Source organism: Pagrus major, chromosome 4 (genome assembly GCF_040436345.1).
Source record: "Pagrus major chromosome 4, Pma_NU_1.0".
In the NCBI taxonomy this organism is placed as follows: Eukaryota; Metazoa; Chordata; class Actinopteri; order Spariformes; family Sparidae; genus Pagrus; species Pagrus major.
In genome coordinates, this window is record NC_133218.1 from 14,544,256 (window position 1) to 14,564,396 (window position 20,141).

General features: G+C 41.0%; 1 protein-coding gene across 1 annotated transcript; it reads left to right on the forward strand.

Annotated features, from left to right (window-relative positions):
* The first annotated feature begins 1,150 nt into the window (after positions 1–1,150).
* Positions 1,151–20,044, forward strand: trpm5 (transient receptor potential cation channel, subfamily M, member 5). The gene is made up of 25 exons (XM_073464570.1): positions 1,151–1,213; positions 2,812–2,968; positions 3,061–3,241; positions 3,699–3,865; positions 3,999–4,176; positions 6,071–6,135; positions 6,534–6,719; positions 7,054–7,153; positions 7,354–7,472; positions 9,084–9,431; positions 10,254–10,397; positions 12,530–12,653; positions 12,873–13,018; positions 13,807–13,919; positions 14,490–14,591; positions 14,996–15,254; positions 17,278–17,396; positions 17,563–17,695; positions 17,827–18,001; positions 18,387–18,555; positions 18,679–18,857; positions 19,094–19,226; positions 19,400–19,472; positions 19,586–19,676; positions 19,811–20,044. The coding sequence occupies exons 2-25, from the start codon at positions 2,876–2,878 to the stop codon at positions 19,954–19,956; spliced, it is 3,543 nt and encodes a 1,180-aa protein (XP_073320671.1). The 5' UTR covers positions 1,151–1,213; positions 2,812–2,875; the 3' UTR covers positions 19,957–20,044.
* Positions 20,045–20,141: the final 97 nt, after the last annotated feature.

Genomic DNA, 20,141 nt, shown 5'->3' on the forward strand with positions numbered 1-20,141 from the left:
TTTTGGAGCGATGGAAAATGCTAAGATTGAAAAACAAATATTGATTTCAAAACATTATATTACTTTTTCTTCAAAAACACTAAAATCTTTATATTTAGAGGAGGTTTCTGTGTACGTCTAAATGAAGTCGCTGGGTCCTACAGTTTTACACACGCTCATGCTGAAGCTACACAAATTTGACATCCAAGATCATCATCTCTTCTGCTTGAGAAGGGAGGTTCATTATGCCAGACTTCAAGCGAGATGGAAAGTGTGTATGTGTGTAAGGGACACACACGCACGCACGCACGCACGCACGCACGCACGCACGCACACACACACACACACACACACACACACACACACACACAATCAGCTGGGCATCCTCTCCTCTACCTCTGCATGCAAATCATCCTGTTTGCATGCCCAATAGTCGTTTCCCTTCCAGACCCAGACCTGTAGTCAAATAAAGGCTCCCACAACAAGCTGCTCACTTACATTAAACAGATGGCTTAACACAAATTGACTCTCAGTCTGTGTATTAACCATCGCACCTCAATTCTATTAAAACACACCGTACCCAGGGAGGTTGCTGCATTTTGTCTATGCGCCTGTGCTTCATGCATTTTTGTTATAATCGTCTTTCACGTGCCCACGCAAATAAGGCTGGCTGATAAAAGTCTGCGTTTACTTAGGCAAATGGATGATCTTATCAATAATTAATGAGTTTCCTTTCTGAACTCAGTGTCATTTACTTCCGTGAAAATAATCATGCAGAGATAAACAGACTGTAGCTGTTGTTATTGTTACACAGTAACTATACAAACCAAGTCATAATGTCAAAAAGCACATTCCAGACTGCTTATAGTAATAAAACCTGTATACATTATTGTCATTTGACATAATATCAGCAGGTTTCTGGTGGGAGACTGCGGCATTGTGGTCCACTTTTCTTGGCTTCATGTATATGAGCGACAGCGTTTTGTGTATTTCTAGTTCAAATGCAGGAAGCACTTTGCATATGAAGCGAGGATGAAAATTCTGCCAACTTTGCATTCACCACAAGTACTTCTAAGAACCGTCCCCTTTGTGAAAAGAGTGGTTAGTGAGTCATAATGCATTTAGAGCAAAATGGACATAATATCCGTGCATTAATTTGTTTACAGGGGACACTGCGGCCACAAACGAGATGCCTGCGATGTGGGGACGCACTGGAGTGGTCAGAGGAGCACAGGTGTGTGTGTGTATGTGTGTGTGTAAAGAGAGTCCTATTCCTATTAAGTGACAATTGGCAGAAGCTCTTTATTCAGTTACAGTGCTATTAAGTATTCATGATGAAGAAATCCCCATTAGATCAATGAAAAAATAGCTATTTGCGATAATCAAATCAGCACAGTCATTTGCGGGCCATAAGTGTAAGAGTTGCTCCAATAAGCAAATATTTGTACACGAATAACAAGCCTTAACTAATTCCAAGTACAGTTTTCTATCTAAATTATTCATGAGTGCCGGCCATAATTTCCTAGCTGTTGAATAGAATGCTCTCTCTAATATTAAATACTAAGAGCAAAAGCAAAGGGCGATATTCTTGATACAGCAGATTATGGACAGATCTGCCAAACCAGCAGCAAACCAGACAAAGTGGCCAAATCACGTAAAATTAGTCCACACCAGTAGCTTTCCACATTGTGTCCCTCTTTCAAATGAGTGGACGAAATGTTCAGAATGATTTAAAAAGCTCTTTTTTAAAAGTACTTTAAATCCTGTATTGTTGACATCCATGTTTACAGATTATCAGTCTTCTTTCTGACTGCTTTGTTGGTTCATTGTTGTGTTCCTTGGCTCATTTCCACCACCTGTCGATCAGTAGAACAGTGTAAAATCATTGGCAGGAGTGCAAGACAAAACAAAACAGGGACGCACACATAAATAACCATAGCTCCATAGCGCTGCTTATGGTCCAAAACTCCACGGGGTACCTTTAATGATAGTGTATAGATTTTGTAAATAAACCATCTCTTCATCTGGATCTGTTTCAGCTTTTACACTGTCTGGAAATATTAGGGCCTTGCCAATTATAGATGAAAGTGAGGGTGATGGTATGGTGTTGATCAAAGAGTAAATGTCCAAATATGTATAAAACAAAAGAGAAATGATACTGCATACAGTTTTTCAAAAAAAGAATAACAGTGTTTTGGGCTCATTCAAATATTAATTGCCTGTTATGATCATTTCAGTGAATTGCAGTGACAAAGACATTTTGAAAAAGATGCACATTGGTGGAAAGCCATTTAGACAGAAATGGGTTTATACTGAAAATTTGCATTCAATGTCTTACAGGAGTTATGATCCAAAAGGATTAATAAATAACCACGTGTGGCGATAATTTGTTTGTCCATGGCCCATGGCGTTACTGTCCTGCAAACTTCACCCCCTGCTAAATAAAACCCCAACAGGCAAACAGAGCAACATAAGAAACCTATAATCTATTTCAGTAGTTTAAATTCAGATCTGATCTGACAGTTATAGGACAGATTATAGACTTCCTTTGAATTCAGAAAAAGTAGAGACTAAAAAGTTATAAGTTTGCAGAGGTGAGTCTTAAGGTTGCGTTTGAAGAAGACCAGGGATTCCACTGGTTCTATCCAGGTGCTTGACACCCTCCAGGAATGCAGGAGGAGGGAAAAGTCTTGGTGCATAATTATGAGGAACTTAGTGAGAGGGATGTTCTGGGTGAGCAGTAGAAGTAAAAGTATTTTTTCACGATTGTGTTTTGTTAGAAATTGCTGTATGATACAACACACATATCAATTTAATGTGTGCCTCTCTCAGTGTCCTGCTGGGCTGTTCCTGCTGCTCTACAGTGGATGAGACACTGGAGAATGTAGCCAGAGGTATGGCCAGCAGAATGAAGAAGGAGAAGAGTCACTGGGCAGCCGGAAGAGTGGGTGACATCGACTTCCTTGGTTCGACTAAGACAAGAGCAAAGGTAGGGCTCGATAACAGATACTGAAGGTTATATAACAACATACGAAGAGTTTCAGGCTGAATACTGATACCAACATGTCTATTTATGTCTAGTTTATGAGGGTACGCAGCAACACAGACCCAGTGCTGATCTACCAGATGCTGACAGAGGAGTGGGGCCTGGCTCCTCCACACCTGGTGGTGGCCCTGGTGGGAGGAGACGAGCTGGCGCAGATGAAGCCGTGGCTCAGGGACACTCTGAGAAAAGGACTTGTGAAGGCTGCACAGAGTACAGGTTATAATCAAGAGGCAAAAACTGGCCTGTTTTTTTAAAAATCAACAGTCGATGATAGAGAATGGGTTCTCTGTTGCCCTCCTTTGGCTGGTAGAAGAATTACTGGGGACAAATCACCAAGATGAAAGCCTGTCTTTTATGTAGATGGATGAAGTCCAAAATAAGAGTCATAAATAATTTATCATTTTTTTCATTTGTTTTTAATTGCATAATTAGTCATGAATTTTAATGCATGTGAGGAGGACAAACACAGAATGGTATATAACCATATAAGGCAACAATCTAATAAGCATAATCAATAGGCCAGCTGTTTATATGGAATCTAGGACACAACTCTCTGGTTTAATACAGACACATGTTAGAGACTGGCTCCTAGTTCCCCTGCTTTCTGCTTCCAAGTGCACAAAAAACTGTTATTCCACACAAACACAAATGGAACCGCTTCTCTGTTCTCTAGGGGCATGGATTTTGACAAATGGCTTTCGCTTTGGCATCACCAAACACTTGGGCCAGGCAGTGAGAGATCACTCCTTGGCCAGCACCTCCTCTAAAGTTCGTGTAGTGGCCATTGGCATTGCACCCTGGAACATGATCCACAACAGAGAGGCGCTGCTCACTGCCAAGGTTTCTGTACATACACAGACATTATAGAGCTAATAAAAACAGCGGCAACGTTTGTCAGCAAATATTTACATATTTCACATTAACATGCTCATGTTGTCCTCTGTCTGTATCTCTGCATATTCTTGTTCTCAAGGTGGATGAGCCTGCAGTATACAAGCCGCAGGATTTACCTCATGGGTCAGTGTATTCCCTGGACAGCCACCACTCTCACTTTTTGCTGGTGGAAGAAGATCCCAACAGACCGGGAGCCACCAGTGAAATGAGGGTGAAGCTGCTCAAACACATCTCGCTCCAGCGCACTGGTTATGGAGGTAAAGCCCTTTAGGTCACTGCTGGGAACCAATAATGGGATTTAATTAAGCTATATTAACAATATCAGTGTAAAATTTATATACATTTTTAAACAGTTAAGTGTAATTAAATATTAAAAAATGGTCCAATAAATGGTCCTTTCATGGTGTTAAATTATGCATCAAGATGCATAAAGCATTATTTCACCGTGGCGCTGTTCGTAGTACAGGTGCTGCTTTATATTTCATGACCTTTTCATATGGCTTGCTGTAAAGTCACATTCCTCAATATAGTACACAAGTGCAATATCGTGTAATGCACGATGGTTGCAAAGGTTACTGGATTTACTTTACAAATATACTGAGTAATCAAAGGTACCCTGTGGAGTTTTCTTCAGGCAACACAAGATAAGATAATGCTTTATTAGTCCATCAGTGGGGAAATTAGCATTGTTACAGCAGCAAAGGGTATAGCAAAAAAGAGAAAAGCATAAATAAAAAATGATAAATGAATTAATAAAACAGCAACATATGAACAAGAAGAGAATAAGACAGAACAATATAAACAATATAATCAACTTGTGAATAAACAAAAAATTTACACTTAGCATATCTCAAATACATTTTGTGTATCCTTGATGTCTAACAAATGTGTTTGGTGCATTTCCATCCCTAAAAAACATTTGCAAACCCAGTTAAACTTAAAACAATATGAGTTATAAATAGAAAATACATTTTGCCTCGTTTACTTCCATGAGTGCTAGCTTTCCGTCTTCTTCTTCTCCTCCTTCGCATGGGCATTGCTTACTACCAACAACTGTCACCGAGTGGAGAAGCCTTAAAGGAACGACTTCCAGCCCAGTCGCCAGGATAAAATGTTGGCAGTTATCATTTCTGCAAGCGACTGACATGTTCATATTTGTACATGTCATAGGCTAAATATCATACTGACAATCCTGCAAAATGTGTCATATCACTTTCACATTACATGTTTAGGACCTGACTTTCATATTGGAACATTTGTAAGTGTGAATCAACTGGATATTTTTGACGAGGGAAAACACTACTTGTTACTTTTAATGAGACTTTGTGGGGACAAAATTGTGCATTTTTAACAAGACCTCACGTCAGGATCTCCAGCTATGTTTGTGGCGACCAAAACAGTTATTTTAAAAAAAAAAGATCTTTTCCTAACCCTAACCAAGTGGTTCTTGCTCCAGAACCAAACGAGATCGTAAGCACAGCATTGTCGAATCATAAAATAGAAGACTGAACCTACAGAAATATAAAGTTGTAACATAAAGAAATGTTAAGTTTTAACATATCCAGGATTTTCAGAAAGGTACATCGCCAAGATTTATTCTAGCAATTGGCAGACTATAGTGGATATAAACCTCACAGGATACCTTTACGTTCAAAGATTGCTTTACTGTTACCTCTTACTGCCTTAAAGCCACTGCAAAATTTTATATTCCTTTATTTTTCTGGGATATCCCAGCACATAGTATCTACCTGTTAATAAGTTGGTTCACAGCTTAGGGGTCGATATCTCCAGAGGCACTATAAGATAAATATGAAGAACTGAGAGATGATTAATGATACAAATTAGGTTTTCTCTCCTCCATTTTGTTTTGCTTGTTTAACTCGTTAACCTCCAAGACTGTTCAAATTTAACAATCTCAGACGGAAACATCGCTCTTTTGTTCCACTGCTGACAACTCTGAGGCAAAGCGAATCTGTGGAAAAGATATGTGTCACTTAATGTGTGAAAAAAAGCACTGGTTAGACAGCAGTTGACAGGAAAAGCCTATGCACCATTCATGCTGCAGTGGGTGGTAATTACAGAGTGATAATAATTTGAGAAACTCTGAGATGCGAAAGATAATAATGTGAATGTACTTTTTGGTGCTTGCAGGTGCAGGAAGTTTTGAGATCCCTGTTCTGTGTCTCTTGGTACACGGAGAACCCAGGATTCTAAAGGTGAGTTTCATTTTGCTCCGTTGGTTACTCATGAACTTTGAAGATGTGACCGCAAAGAGGCCTTTTGAAAGCTGGATGATTGTTCTGTCATGCGAATGGGCACAATCTGACAGAACAGTAGCTCAGGCTTGAATTAGGCTCCAAATCAAATTTTGGTTGTGCCACATCCTGAAGTTGCGAGCCAAAGCCAGACTGAGAAACAAATTCTTTCTTTTTTCACAAACCTAATCTCTTTTGCTAGAAAGCCCGTCAAAGCCACCAGTTTATTTGCATGAATAGACCATAACCGAGACTACGGAATACACTAACTCTGGTCAATATGACTCCCTGTCATTTATTGAAAATAAAGACGTGTGAGAGTTTGGCTGCACGTCTGAACATCCTGTCCCTCTCTGCAGAGGATGTACAAAGGCATTGGCAATTCGACACCATGGCTCATCCTGGCAGGCTCAGGAGGCGTGGCTGACATCCTCGTCACGCTGATGAATAGGGGCTGCTGGGATACGGACAGCGTTCATGAGCTGCTGCTGGACACCTTTCCAAATGCCCACCACAGCACAGACATCAGTAACTGGGTCAAGCTGGTGAGAGTGCTGTGCACAGCATGGAGGCAGGCACATACACAGATATGCAGATCACAAGACTTGAACGCTGCCAGAAAAATGGGGCACACTGGGGAAAGATTGTGAGGGAAGCTAAAGTGGGATTTTCATCCTTATCGTCAAAATTTGTATGTGATGACCTAATTAAGAGTATGAAGGAGGAGGGAGAGAAACCTGTCATGCAACATGTTTTCAAGCTATCATACACAGTGAAGGGATTGTAATCTTAGAAAACAATGCATCAGTGATACAAATATGCATATATCTTCACTCAAATGAGGTTTTAATAATAACTGACTGTCAACCTGCCAATCAGATCCAGAAGGTACTTGACCACGGGCACCTCCTTACCGTCCACGACCCTGAACAGGAGAGCTCTGAGCTGGATACGGTCATACTCAAAGCTCTTGTCAAGGGTAAAGTACCTTGTGTGAAATATGTTATCAAGAAACTTGCAATTTTCTCAGGCTGTACAATCACAGGTATTGAAACTTGATGGTCACATGGAACAAGAGCCTTGACATTTTGAGTAGTTCGTGGGCTGCGAACTTGCTGACATCACGTGCATCATGGCCATGGCTATGGGTGTGTGTGTGTGTTCTTGTGTGTGTCTCAGCTTGTAAGAGCCAAAGTCAGGAAGCTCAAGACTTCCTGGATGAACTGAAGCTGGCTGTGGCCTGGAACAGGGTGGACATTGCCAAGAGTGACATCTTTAATGGAGATGTGGAGTGGAAGGTGAGACGAAAACATAGTGACATGATTAGATATTTGCCACAAACAGATAATTAAACTTGTCCTTAATCCAGTGTGTGCAGGGCTGTGGCCAGGATTTAGGTGGGTTTGGTGGGATTCATTATAATTGATATAATTTGATTTAAACTGATTTCTTTGCAAAAAAAATACTAACATGTTTCACAGATTGAGTTGTTGAAAATATACATACACCTTTATGATTAGAGATAAATACTGTATGTAAATGAGTCAAAAGAAGCTGTATTTCTCATTATTGATCAATGAAATTGTGATCAATGTTTGTAACATTTTAGTAATGGACACAAAACTCAGATCAGTCAGGACGTGCGCAACTCCTTTCATACAATATATGTCACATAGTGTCATGGGTTTCACTTGTAGGTGTCATAGTTTGGGTTTTTAGTTTTGTGATTTGTAATTTTATGTGTCATGTTTCACTTCCTACTTCTTCCCTTTTGTCTGTTTGCCCACCTGTGTCCCATTAGTCAATCAGTCCCTGGGTATTTAAGCCTGTGTTTTGTTTTCTCCCCACTCTTCGTTGGCTCGTCTGCTTGTCTCACCTGTCAACTGGTCATTTGCTCTACTTGTGCCTGCCTGTGTGCCTCCCTGTGTTCCTCGTATCTCCCTGTTTAGTTTAGTTTTTCACTCCTTGATTTCTGTGAAGTTTTTACTGCCTTGCTTTTTGGACTTTTCTCCGCAGCCTTTATTGCTTACCTTTTGGATTTAGTATTTTCTGTATTTAGAACATCAGCTTCATTAAAGCTCGCTTTTGTTTTCATCTGCCTGTCTCTGTAATTTCATTTGGGTCCTCGCCATTTTGCATCCGTGACAGGAGGCTGTTCGGCTCTGCTGGCGAGATGATGCTTGCTTTCTTTGTTCTAAACACACCATACATCTAATTAATGTGAGCAATTTGTCACTTTAATTTAACATTTTGGAATATAAATATATAAAAAAATTAACGAGGACATGACCTCGGTGTCCTCAATGCTAGCTTCAGGCTTGAGCGTGTGTTTAAACTGTTAAATTAAATCTGCAAACAAGTCAACATTGAGCATATTTAACCAACGAAATGAGGCAGAAGAAGAAGGAGAACTTTGTTTACCTCGAAGTGAGAAAAATAGGGGGGCTTACTGATTTTGGGGGGCTGCCATATAGCGGAGCCCCCTCAGCGGTTAACCCCTGTTGCCTTGCTAAAGCAGCAGTGCCCAGGAGCTGAACTGGCCCCTCTCCTACACACTGTGTACTGTGGCCCATGCTGGGTAAGCCAAGTCTCCACAGACTGAGCTTCTGCTGCCCAAATGAAAAAAGAGACTAAAGAGTCTAGCACCATACTGGCAGTTCTGTAAAGCTATACTTAGGCACAGTGGTGCTTTGTAATAAACATCAGTATGCTAATATGCTCACAGTCAATATTAGTCAATCAATATGAAAGGGGCTGCTTGACTAGTGACTCATTAAATAGCACAAAAATAGTGACAAGCCAGTCACATTGTCTAACAGTGGAAAGGAAGCAGACAATTACACAAACATTTTATTTAGATGAAAAGAACACAGCTGCTTTATTCTAACAAGGACACGTGATCTTTGCAGGCATGTGACCTTGAAGAGGTGATGATGGACGCGCTGATCAATGACAAACCTGACTTTGTGCACCTCTTTGTGGACAATGGCGTGAACCTGGGCGAGTTCCTCACCTACGGCCGTCTACAGGAGCTCTACTGGTCCGTGTCGGAGAAGAGCCTCCTGCATAACCTGCTCCTCAAAAAGTACGCAGAGAAGCAGCTGGTGCTCGGAGCTGCCAGGACACCCGGTCCACCCGTGCACCATCCGCCTGAGCAAGGGGACCGGAAACCACGCTTCACCCTCTTCGAGGTTGCTAAAGTGCTGAAAGACTTTCTGCACGACTCCTGCAAAGGCTTTTACCAAAAGATTCCCACGGTGAGTGATGTACTACACACTGACTAAGAAAGGCTTTCTTGCAGTGGGTCATTCTTTTTGCCTTTTAAATTGAAGCTATTTGTGCCCCCTTTTAGCAGTTTACATTTGGCTTTGAGTTGCGAGCAGTGAGTGATTTTCCCTTCTTAACCTCTGTTAAAGGCCTGAAAGATGCAATTAAACAGACAATATGCAGACATAATGGTAAACCCCCTCACTGAATCTTATATGGCAACCTTATATTGCATTAGTGGGAGAAAAACATAAATTCTAAACACTAAGGACATCACAATATTTAGGTAATCCTGTCCTTCCCATTTTTTTTTCACATGTTTTCACAGATGGCAAAAAAAATGAACTCAAGATTATCCAATAATAACAATTTAGATCAGACTTTGAAAATTAATCACCAAGAAAAACAACTCTTCACTTGCCCCTCTGGGCTTCCATAGAAATTAGCTGTTACACCCTAAGAAGTGAAATCGCCTTCCTCTTTGTGGTGTATTACATGTTATATGTATCATACTACACAGCTTTAAAAGGTGATAATCTCAGGGAAGAAATTATAACTCGTACAATGATGAAAATCATTTGTTTTTCCTGGCTGAAGGTCAGCGTGTTTCATAGAAATAACTTCATACATTTTTAAAATATCCACTGCTGACAGACACCTACCAGACTGTCTCCTTGGCAGAGGAGGTAATTGGTTCTACAAGAGATTTTGCTATGTGTGACTCATGCTATAAAATGTTCTGTGCACCGTTTGCAGCGTCCCTGTTTACAATTCATATTTAATACATGTAGTGGACTGTCTTTGTGCTCCAGGAGAAGCCAGCAAAGGGTCGACTGTTCCACACCCAGAAGAACCTGCCAGAGTTAGAGGAGTGCTGTGAACATCCTTGGAGGGATCTTTTCCTCTGGGCCGTCCTTCAGAACCGACAGCAGATGGCTAACTACTTCTGGGCCATGGTCAGTCTTCTGTAGTCAGTCAAGCTCCGGCTCGTTCTATCTCAGCCCCGTGTGGTTCAGTCACTAAACGTCTAAATGTGCCTGGCATTGGCAAAAACTTAACTCAAACCAAATTGAAGTGAGCTGAATTTTACTGCGATAGTTTGTATTCTGGCCTCAGTGTGAACAAGAGTGATGTGGGCCAGCACAGCACAGCGCAGGTGCAGGTCAGGCCTGCCATATGAAAATGTCACTTTAGATAAAAGAGCCTGGCAAACGGCATATTTATCAAGAAGTGAGGTGAACTAAAAAGCTATCTTATCTCCGAGAACATTATTCAAATGAAGGTCATGCTGCTTCATGGGGCAGTATATTCATCTAGCGGTGAGGTAGTGCAGGCGTATCTAAAGTCATGATGAAGTTAATGAGAAATATATCCTGACATGGGATTGATGCCCTGTGAATAGTTTAAATGACACCAATCAATGATAATTGCTCTTTGTTTTCAACATCTTTTCAAGGCACCTTTAATTTCTTTATTGCCCTTAACTGAACTAAGGGAGCCAATTATTGTAATCCCACAAGCGGTCACCCAGATGTGCTCCGTTCCTGTGTCTTATTTCAAACATTATCAGAAATTATGGTAATTGCATTCAGTGTGTGTACATCCCCCACTGCAAATCTTCCTAACTCTCCGACTCAGGCCAAGGTATCTGCATTCGTAATTAGATTGTTTGAAGTATCGCTCACGTTTGAAGGCCTCATCACTATTATTCTTGCAGGCTGGCTAATGCTAGCAAAATATGTACATACATATGAACCTAGGAGTGAGATAGCCTACAGCGTAATGTATAAGAATCACTGATTATTTTAATAATGAGGTGTGAAGGGATATGAAGTGAAACCTCCCTGTTTTAGTTGGCCTATGTTGCTCTTCATTTACACATTTGACATGTTAGTCCTATAAAGTTATTGCCTGCTGATTATAGAAAATGACAATAGAATAACGTACAGAATAATGTACTTAATTGCCTTTATAGACTTTCTTTGTGAAAAAGAGGACTCACATGTATAAGGTGACAAGAAATCCATCTGAAGTGGAACAGTTGTTTAAAGAAACAGTTGAACACTTTCAGAAATAAGTTTATTTGCCATCTTAATAAGAGACAAATAAGATTGATACCACTATCATATCATATATCATATGTGACCATTTAATATGAAGGAGGACCTATAGGAGACAGTTAAATTAGCTTAGCGTAACATCTTGAAACAGCTAGCCCCGCCTCTGTCCGAAAGTGACAAAATTTGCCTACCTGAACCTCTGAAGCACACTAATTAAAATGTAACATCTTGATGTTTAATCCGTACATAAAACATAGTTTAACCAGGGGGTAGGTGCCAATCTATTTCTTGGTCGGGAGCAGGCTATTTCTTGGAGCAGTTCAGCTTCAGGCAGAGACCTTGGACAGAGTCAGGCAAGCTGTTTTCCCATTTCTAGACATTATGCAAAACCAGTCTCCTGGCTCCAGCTTCATATCGCATGGACAGATATGAAAGGGGTGTTTATCTTCTTATCTAACGCTCGCTAAGAAGACAAATTAGTGCCTTTCCCTAAATATTGAACTGTTCTTCAAGCTAAGGACCATATCGATATTTTTTGCGTATCATTACCATTTACCAAAATTGCCAATACTTTTAACCAGTTTTCAAAAACTAACACTCCAGACAGTCATTGGTGTTATTTAAATCAACAGGCGGCGATGGTGATCAATATAAAGAAGGAAGGAAGAAAAGTAGGCAGGAAGGAAAAACATCTTGAAACACATTATGTAATCCTTTTGAGGTGAAGTCCTCAGAGGTTGAGGGTAGTTTTTTTTCTCTTTCTCAGGTCTATAAAAACACCACTGTAGTCATGTCCAATGTAAGACTGCATTTGGACATTTGAAATCCACCATTAAAAAAAAAAAAATAACTGCAACACCAAAATGTATATAGATGTCTATAACTTCAAATATGATCAGCTGAGGACAGGAGTGCAGTACGCCACATTTAGATGCAAAAAGAAGCAGCTCTCTAAAATTCTTAACTGGATTTCTCAGATCCTTCTCTCAGACCCATTTCTCGGATCCAGCTTTCTTTTAATCCTTCAGGGCCCTGAGGCAGTTGCGGCAGCGCTGGCGGGTTGTAAGATTCTGAAAGAGATGGCAAGACTGGAATCTGAAGCTGAGTCTGCACGGAGTATGAAGGAGGCCAAGTATGAGCAGTTTGCCCTTGGTGAGTACACAAACCATTCAATGACAACAACTGACAGTGTGATTGGAAAAAGTAAAGGTCAAACATAGCAAGAGGTTCATTTCCTGACCTCAACAGCACAACAAAACAAACACAAACACAACCAACTGGAGGGGAATATAAATATGAATCTGAATGTGTGAATCCTTCAACTGCAGCCAAGAGGCTGACACTGTGTACCTATTGTTCTTATTGTGGCAGATGTCTTTGGAGAGTGTTACTCCAACAGTGAAGACAGGGCTTATGCTTTGTTAGTGAGGAGAACACACTGCTGGAGCAAATCTACAGTCCTTAACTTGGCAACTGAGGCAGATGCCAAATCCTTCTTTGCCCACGACGGAGTTCAGGTAACAAGGAGACTCATCCATATGCTCATTTGGCTCCAATTGAACTGATTATTTCAGCAGTTATAAAACATTTAACTTTCATCATTCATCTTTCAACGGTTTCAAACGTATTATGCATTCGATTAAGAGAGCGTGCTGCCTTTTGTATTTAAATAGTGTTTTGCCCTGCAGTTATTAAAAGCTTTTCCAGGGCCTTGCGTGCCATTACTTATTTTAAAGTCGTATGTTTTGCTGCTCCCTGGGCTCCAATCAGTGCACAGTTTTGCTTGAATATCCCTCCAACAACCGACCTTGTCATCACAAAGTCATCACTGAGAGTTAATTGGTAGTCAATGTCAGCAGGGAGTGTTGGTAGGCAGAAAAATCTTGACAGCAAAGTAATTTTTTATTAAAGCACGCAGTCACAGTCGTACAGCCTTTTTAAAATGGGAAGCTGTTAATCATAATCCAGTACATGTGTAATGTTTCGAGAGAAGGTGGATTTTACTGGGATGTTATTAAGAGGGGACAAGCCCATGACTAAGTATTAGGTATCCTTTCATGTAAGAGATCTCATTCCAAACTGCAGCTAGACAGCTCTGGAGAAGGAAATAGTTCACGTCTTATGCAATATTAAACTTTCCCCCACCCCGTTAACCAGCTTAGGTAACTCTCTGTATGATGCATCCATGAATATAGTCACAAGGCTGTTAGGCAGAATTATTCCAAGGCATGTGGTGCCCTCTTGTGGTGAACTTTGCCCTGTCTGGATTCAACATAAATCATACACAACTGAACTTTTACTGCAGGCTCTCCTCACAAAGATCTGGTGGGGGGCGATGACAACAGACACAGCCATCTCCAAACTTGTGGTGTCTTTCTTCTGTCCTCCACTCATCTGGACCAACCTCATAAAGTTCAGGTGATCAGTCTGATGCTACTCCAACATTTCTCTTTGCCACGCGGATGTACTGTTTAGCCGTGTTTCCACAGCAAGAACTTTTCGCAGGGACTAGAAGGTTTCCACTGAAGGGAACAGGGTTTATATTAAGTTCTTACCCCCCAAACAGTCCCGGCTCAGAATGTAGTACTTTCCATAAGAGGAACTATGAAGCACTGAACAGTTCTGGTTGGTCGAGGCCTTGCAGCATTTTATTTCAGCCGCCATTTTTAAAAAAATCTGTTGCAAACCACTTTTTCTTTTAATGATAGCTTCAACACATCGACAGATACACGTGGAGTTACATATAGGCTACAGTTACAGCACTGTTGTTGTATAGTCTTCTGCAAAATGTGATGTGTACAACTAGTTTCTTCATATGTCAGCAGACTAATTTGCCTTATCTTCATGGATTGTCAGACAACAGGCTGAAGGAACCCTTTCGCTCCCTGAAAAGTAGTTCCTGGGACTAAAAGTTCCTGTTAGATTGGGTGGGAACATGGCTGATGTCTTTTTGTTGTGTCCACTGATGCTCTTGTGTGTGTTTCTCAGCGATGAGGAGCTTGATAATCGTAATGGCCGTGAGCAGTTTGTGGAGCTGGACAGCCTGGACACAGAAAAGGCTTTACTGTTAACTGACGACGACGACCCTTTGTAAGTTTGAAATCAGCTAATCCTCAAATTAGCTTTAAATAATCATAACTTGTCTTGTAAATTTCTTATTTTTCATTTTTCCTTCTGAAATATGTAGCATTACCCTGCATTGTATATTGACATTAAACTGCATTGGACCTCAGTCTAAATTCTGCTTGAGTATAAAAGATGCAATGCATTGATTTACATTTAATTTCAACACAGACAAACTGACAAAAAGAGAAGGAAAAACTCAGACCTAAATATACTAGTTAGGGAAGCCTAATACAGGACAGGTGTGACTAATAGAGCAATCACAAATGTTGGGAAAAAAGATAAGACAGGTAGTGTAAATTTGAACAAGAACAGACAGAAGCCTATATTAAGATCATTATATTACATGTTTTCCTCTCTTTGTTTCTCAGGGACTCTCCACCTGGTGGTCCAGCAGCACAGAGCTGCGCCTCTGTCTGGTGGCGTTTCTTGCTTCGCCGCTGGCGTCGCTTCTGGAGCGCTCCTGTCACTGTGTTCCTCGGTAATGTCATCATGTACTTCGCCTTCCTCTTCCTCTTCACCTACGTGCTCCTGCTAGACTTCCGCCCACCGCCGCCCTTTGGCCCAGGAGCCGCAGAGATCATGCTCTATTTCTGGGTCTTCACCTTGGTGCTGGAGGAACTCAGACAGGTAACCGTCAAAGCATCCAAATCACTTGTTCCCTTAGTATACACATTTTAAGTTGTCACACCATGATTTAGTGATATTTTTCTGTTAAGGATCTGAGTATACCCCTATTCACTGTCATACTTATTAGATGTGTTTCCATCACAGTGTTCAGGCTCGACAACTCAGACAATTCTGAGTAGGAGGTGATGTGAATCACTTCAATGACCTCAATCTCTCCGGGGTTTTAAGGATTCACAAGCCTCTCGCCTCTCTGTTTGACTTCCTCCCGGTGAGCCCGGTCAGACATGCATGATCCCTTATTGCACTGATCCCGCTGAGCCTTCCTCCCTTGGGCACAAAAGCCCCAGATGAGACAGGCCTTCACCGCTGTTCCCTCCGCTCGCTCTTTCAACGCGCATCTCAGAAAGTCCCTGAGCTGAGCAGAACTGTGGCACAGGTTTCCAAAAAAAGAACCACTCAGCTTGAGGCGGCTCTGGCATGCTACCGAGCCCAGGGGTTCATGCCTCTCCCTGAGGGAAGACGGTGCCACAGGGGCCCCTGTTCTTACCATACTTGTCACAGAACAAGTTCAGAGACTGTGGGTTTACCAGCTTTTTAAATCTGATTGATGGGCTGGTGCAAGGCTGCTCACTCTCACAAAGGTGTGACAGCTACTATGATATTGCATATATTGTTACAGGCCTGTATGTACAGTTTATATTATATAAGCCCATTTGAATCCTTCGCATTGCAGTGCTACTAAAATTCCAGACAATTTGTGTGTCAGTCTAGGCGAGATGTTGGATAATTAGGGCTGTTTTGCTGTTATTTAAACAGAATCCATCACCTCCTCATATTAAGGCAACACCACTACATCTGTTGTTAATGTGAGGTAAAGTGAGGATCAATTTACCTTCTGTCTATAACACTTCCTGCTCTATTTACAAATCAATTTATGCCCTGTAAAGATCAAACACCATCAGTAGTGCTGCAAAGAAATAACCAATGCAGAGCAGACTCCCATCCTGCTTCTATTAAAACATTTTGTCGGGGAATTCTGACTCCTAAACACACTGAACCTGAACAGCCATTAGTTTGATGATGCTGGCAACACATTGGGACAGGAGCAACATAAGACCATCACCACTTTGTGAAACACAGTTTGCATTCTGTTTTTTTTTATTTTTTACATGGCGTCCCAACATTTCTGGAATCAGGGTTGTAGCGAACGTATTTGGTCGTCATGTTGGACAGTATGACACTCACGGCCTTCACACCAGTCTATCACTTTATGGAGGCAGCACACCTCAGCTTGTTCTTGAACTATATGTACCACTGAGGTGAGGGACCAAGCACTGGTTCTTGATGCACTTTCATGTTCCCTGTTCAAACCACGGGAGACAACTCAACCTTACAGCCTAGGTGTCAGAGACATTTTACAGTACTGAGAATTTGGGACACTGCAGGTGCTTGTAGAGCAGCAGAGCTGTGTACCCGCTAACTCCCTTTTGGCCCTGCAGGTGCGTCTGAACAGAGCTAGAGTGTATGACCTGGAAGAGGGCAAATATTACTCAGCTCTCCTAGAGAGAAAAAAACCCACTCAGTTCAGACATAATGGATGCCTTAAAAAGGTTAAAAATATTTGTTAATGCCTCATTTACCCATAAAAACCTAGAACAATTTAGGGTGTGAACACATTTACGTATGAAATGCCAACTTTACACACTTAGTACACAACCTAAACTACTTTAAACGTCCGTAATGTTATTTATATTTCAGTCCCATTTATTGAGCACAAAATAGTTCAAATGTTTAAAAAAAAACACATATCACTTTCTATCAAAATACTAATACTATTAAAGCAGATAAGGAAACAACTTAAAAGAAATTAAATGAAAGCAAGCCTCAAGCTTTTCATACCAAAGATAAGGTTTCTCGAAAATGACTGGCTATGATTTTTTAGTGAACTACGTGTTTTTTAAATGTATAAATGATAATGTCTTATAGTGCATCATAATAATGCATAAACTATCTTTCATGACAGAGCTTCTTCACGGATGAAGAGATAAGCATCTTGAAAAAGTTCAAACTCTACGTTGAGGACAACTGGAACAAATGCGACATGGTTGCCCTCTCACTCTTTGTTGTTGGGGTTTCATGCAGGTAATTAACATTAGACAACACTGAAAAAATATCGGACAATACATCAGTATGGAGCCTCTACATTTGATGGTCTAGGCTAGAGCATTAAAATAAAGGATGAGTGAATGGATGAAATACTGAATTGGGAGAAGGGCCACAGTAATGTACGATTTCATTGATTTTGCAGGATGGCAAACGACACCTATGAGGCAGGAAGGACGGTTCTGGCGATTGACTTCATGGTGTTCACTCTACGTCTGATCCACATCTTTGCCATTCATAAACAGCTGGGCCCTAAGATCATCATTGTGGAAAGAATGGTGACCAAAAAATAATACTACTATCTCAACATTCTAGTTATTATTTCATTTTTTTATGATGTTGATGGTCATAGATGAAGACAAAATGGCTCATGAAGAAGAATAAAAACGTGTCTGTTTCTGTTTTACAGATGAAGGATGTTTTCTTCTTCCTCTTTTTCCTGAGTGTGTGGCTCATTGCTTACGGTGTTGCCACCCAGGCTCTTCTCCACCCCAATGACCCAAGGATTGATTGGGTGTTTCGCAGAGCCTTGTACCGCCCCTACCTGCACATCTTCGGCCAGATTCCCTTGGAGGAAATAGATGGTGAATTATACAGTAGATGCAAACTTCTAATGTATTCAGTGAAAAGAAGATTAAACTGTTAAATAATAATAATAATCTTTATTTTTTTATAGTAACCTTTATACAAGATGTGCAGCTCAAAGTTCTTTATTTTTAAGCATGCACCAAGGGCTTCACATATAAAAACAAGAGAATAAAACCTGCTTGATAATAGCAGTAAAAACTAGATTAAGGATGCATAAACAAAGGGATTGCGGTAATGAATGTAAAATAAGATGGAGAATGTGTTTTTATCCATGAACAATGTTTGTTCTGATCATTTGTGCAGTCGGGGATGCCTTTCTGTTGGCCTGAATGTTACATCTTCTAATCTAATTTTCTTGTTCTTTCATTAAACGGAGCACAGCTGCTCGCATGCCTGAAATTAACTGCACCAATGACTCAGAGGAGATAATCATGGGCCTACGGCCGCCGTGTCCCAACATCTACGCCAACTGGCTGGTCATCCTGCTTCTAGTTATCTTCCTTCTTGTCACCAATGTCCTGCTGCTGAACCTGCTCATTGCCATGTTCAGGTCAGGGTCTGGGAATCAAGTAAACCATTTAAGTGTTTGTCTGATGAAATGAGTTGAGCTACTCGACTCTTTCTGTCCCTGTCTTTCCTTGGTTTTATTGAATTGTTGTTGTGTTTTCCCCAGCTACACATTCCAGGTGGTCCAGGGCAACACAGACATCTTTTGGAAGTTCCAGAGATACAACTTGATCGTGGAATACCACAGCCGTCCAGCACTGGCCCCACCCTTCATCATCATCAGCCATCTGTCCCAGCTCCTCCTCAGCCTGGTCAAACAGCCTGAGTCCAAGCAGGAGCACCTTGGTACGAAGGTTATATGCACATATTTCAGCACATTTCCATTAGGAACCATAAAGTCATTCTGTTTTAATTCAAGCACATATTAAAGTTTCTCGTGGATTATCAGGCTAAATTAAAATAAAATGAAATACTGGAAAACATGCTATATGCTTATCTCTGTCCTTCACCTGCTCTATCCATAGAAATACCTGTTGGTTAATTGGTTATTGGACTCCTTCCTTGTGTGTGTGTTTTTCCAGAGAGGGAGCTGCCGGCAGGGTTGGACCAGAGGCTGATAACATGGGAGACAGTGCAGAAAGAGAACTACCTGGCCAAACTGGAGCGCCAGCACTGGGAGAGCAGCGAGGAGAGACTGAAGAGCACCTCCTCAAAGTAACTGTTGTTTTGCACATTTTGAAAACATTACTGCAGGGCAGGTGATGTGCAGTGGGTCCATCAGAGTTTGATGCCAAACTGTAGCTGGTTTTAAAGCTCTTCTGCCCCCTGGTGGTAAAAAAAATTGCAGCATTAAATATGATCTTAACTGATTTTTACTTGTGATCAAGGGTTCAGAGCTTGCTGAGGATTGTTGGCGGGTTCAAGGACCAAGAGAAACGAATGGCATCCATGGATGCGCAGGTAAACCTGGAAAAGTGACCTCAATAACACCGTCTGACACATAATCAGGTTGCATTTAGCGTAAAAGTAAAATGACAGTTTGCATTGTCAGTCATTTGTGTCTCTGCCTCTAGATCAGGTACTGTGGAGAGGTGTTGTCCTGGATGGCAGAGTGCTTTGCTCAAAGCACCCTCAAGTGCGGGAAAGATGCTCCAAGAGCTCCAAGTGAGACAAAAATTCAGAAACATTTAAGAGTAATTTATAACTGGCAATCATGTGACTATACTGTAGTATACTGTGATTATACTCATGTGCTACTGTATGTTTTATTTTAGTACTAACATAGCATGGCATTTCAGTGTCTCTAACAGGCTCCAAGCCAGCCAGCGACAAGGACGCACCTCAAAGTCAACCAGAGAAAGAAGTCAAACAAGAAGGTGCAGCAGCCAGACCAGGTCATTCAGGATACGGAGCTAACAAGAAATTTCCTTACATTGATGAATAAACGTGACGATGGTAACTGGTGGCTTGCAGACAGATAATTATGATATGTAAGATTTTTAGAATATTTTTAAGTATGATTATGGTGTAATGAGGAGTTATCGGTTTGGGCCTTGATTTAAATTAATAAAATGATGTTGATGTATTCACAGACGTCTCCCTGTGTGTTTCAGAGTTGTTGCAGAAGAA

Excerpts from the sequence above, each read along its gene's own strand:
- trpm5 (XM_073464570.1), top strand. The coding sequence starts at position 2,876 with ATGGCCAGCAGAATGAAGAAGGAGAAGAGTCACTGGGCAGCCGGAAGA. Across the intron at positions 4,177-6,070 it reads CCAGCGCACTGGTTATGGAG|GTGCAGGAAGTTTTGAGATC; the intron begins GTAAAGCCCTTT and ends TGGTGCTTGCAG. Across the intron at positions 10,398-12,529 it reads CTAACTACTTCTGGGCCATG|GGCCCTGAGGCAGTTGCGGC; the intron begins GTCAGTCTTCTG and ends TTAATCCTTCAG.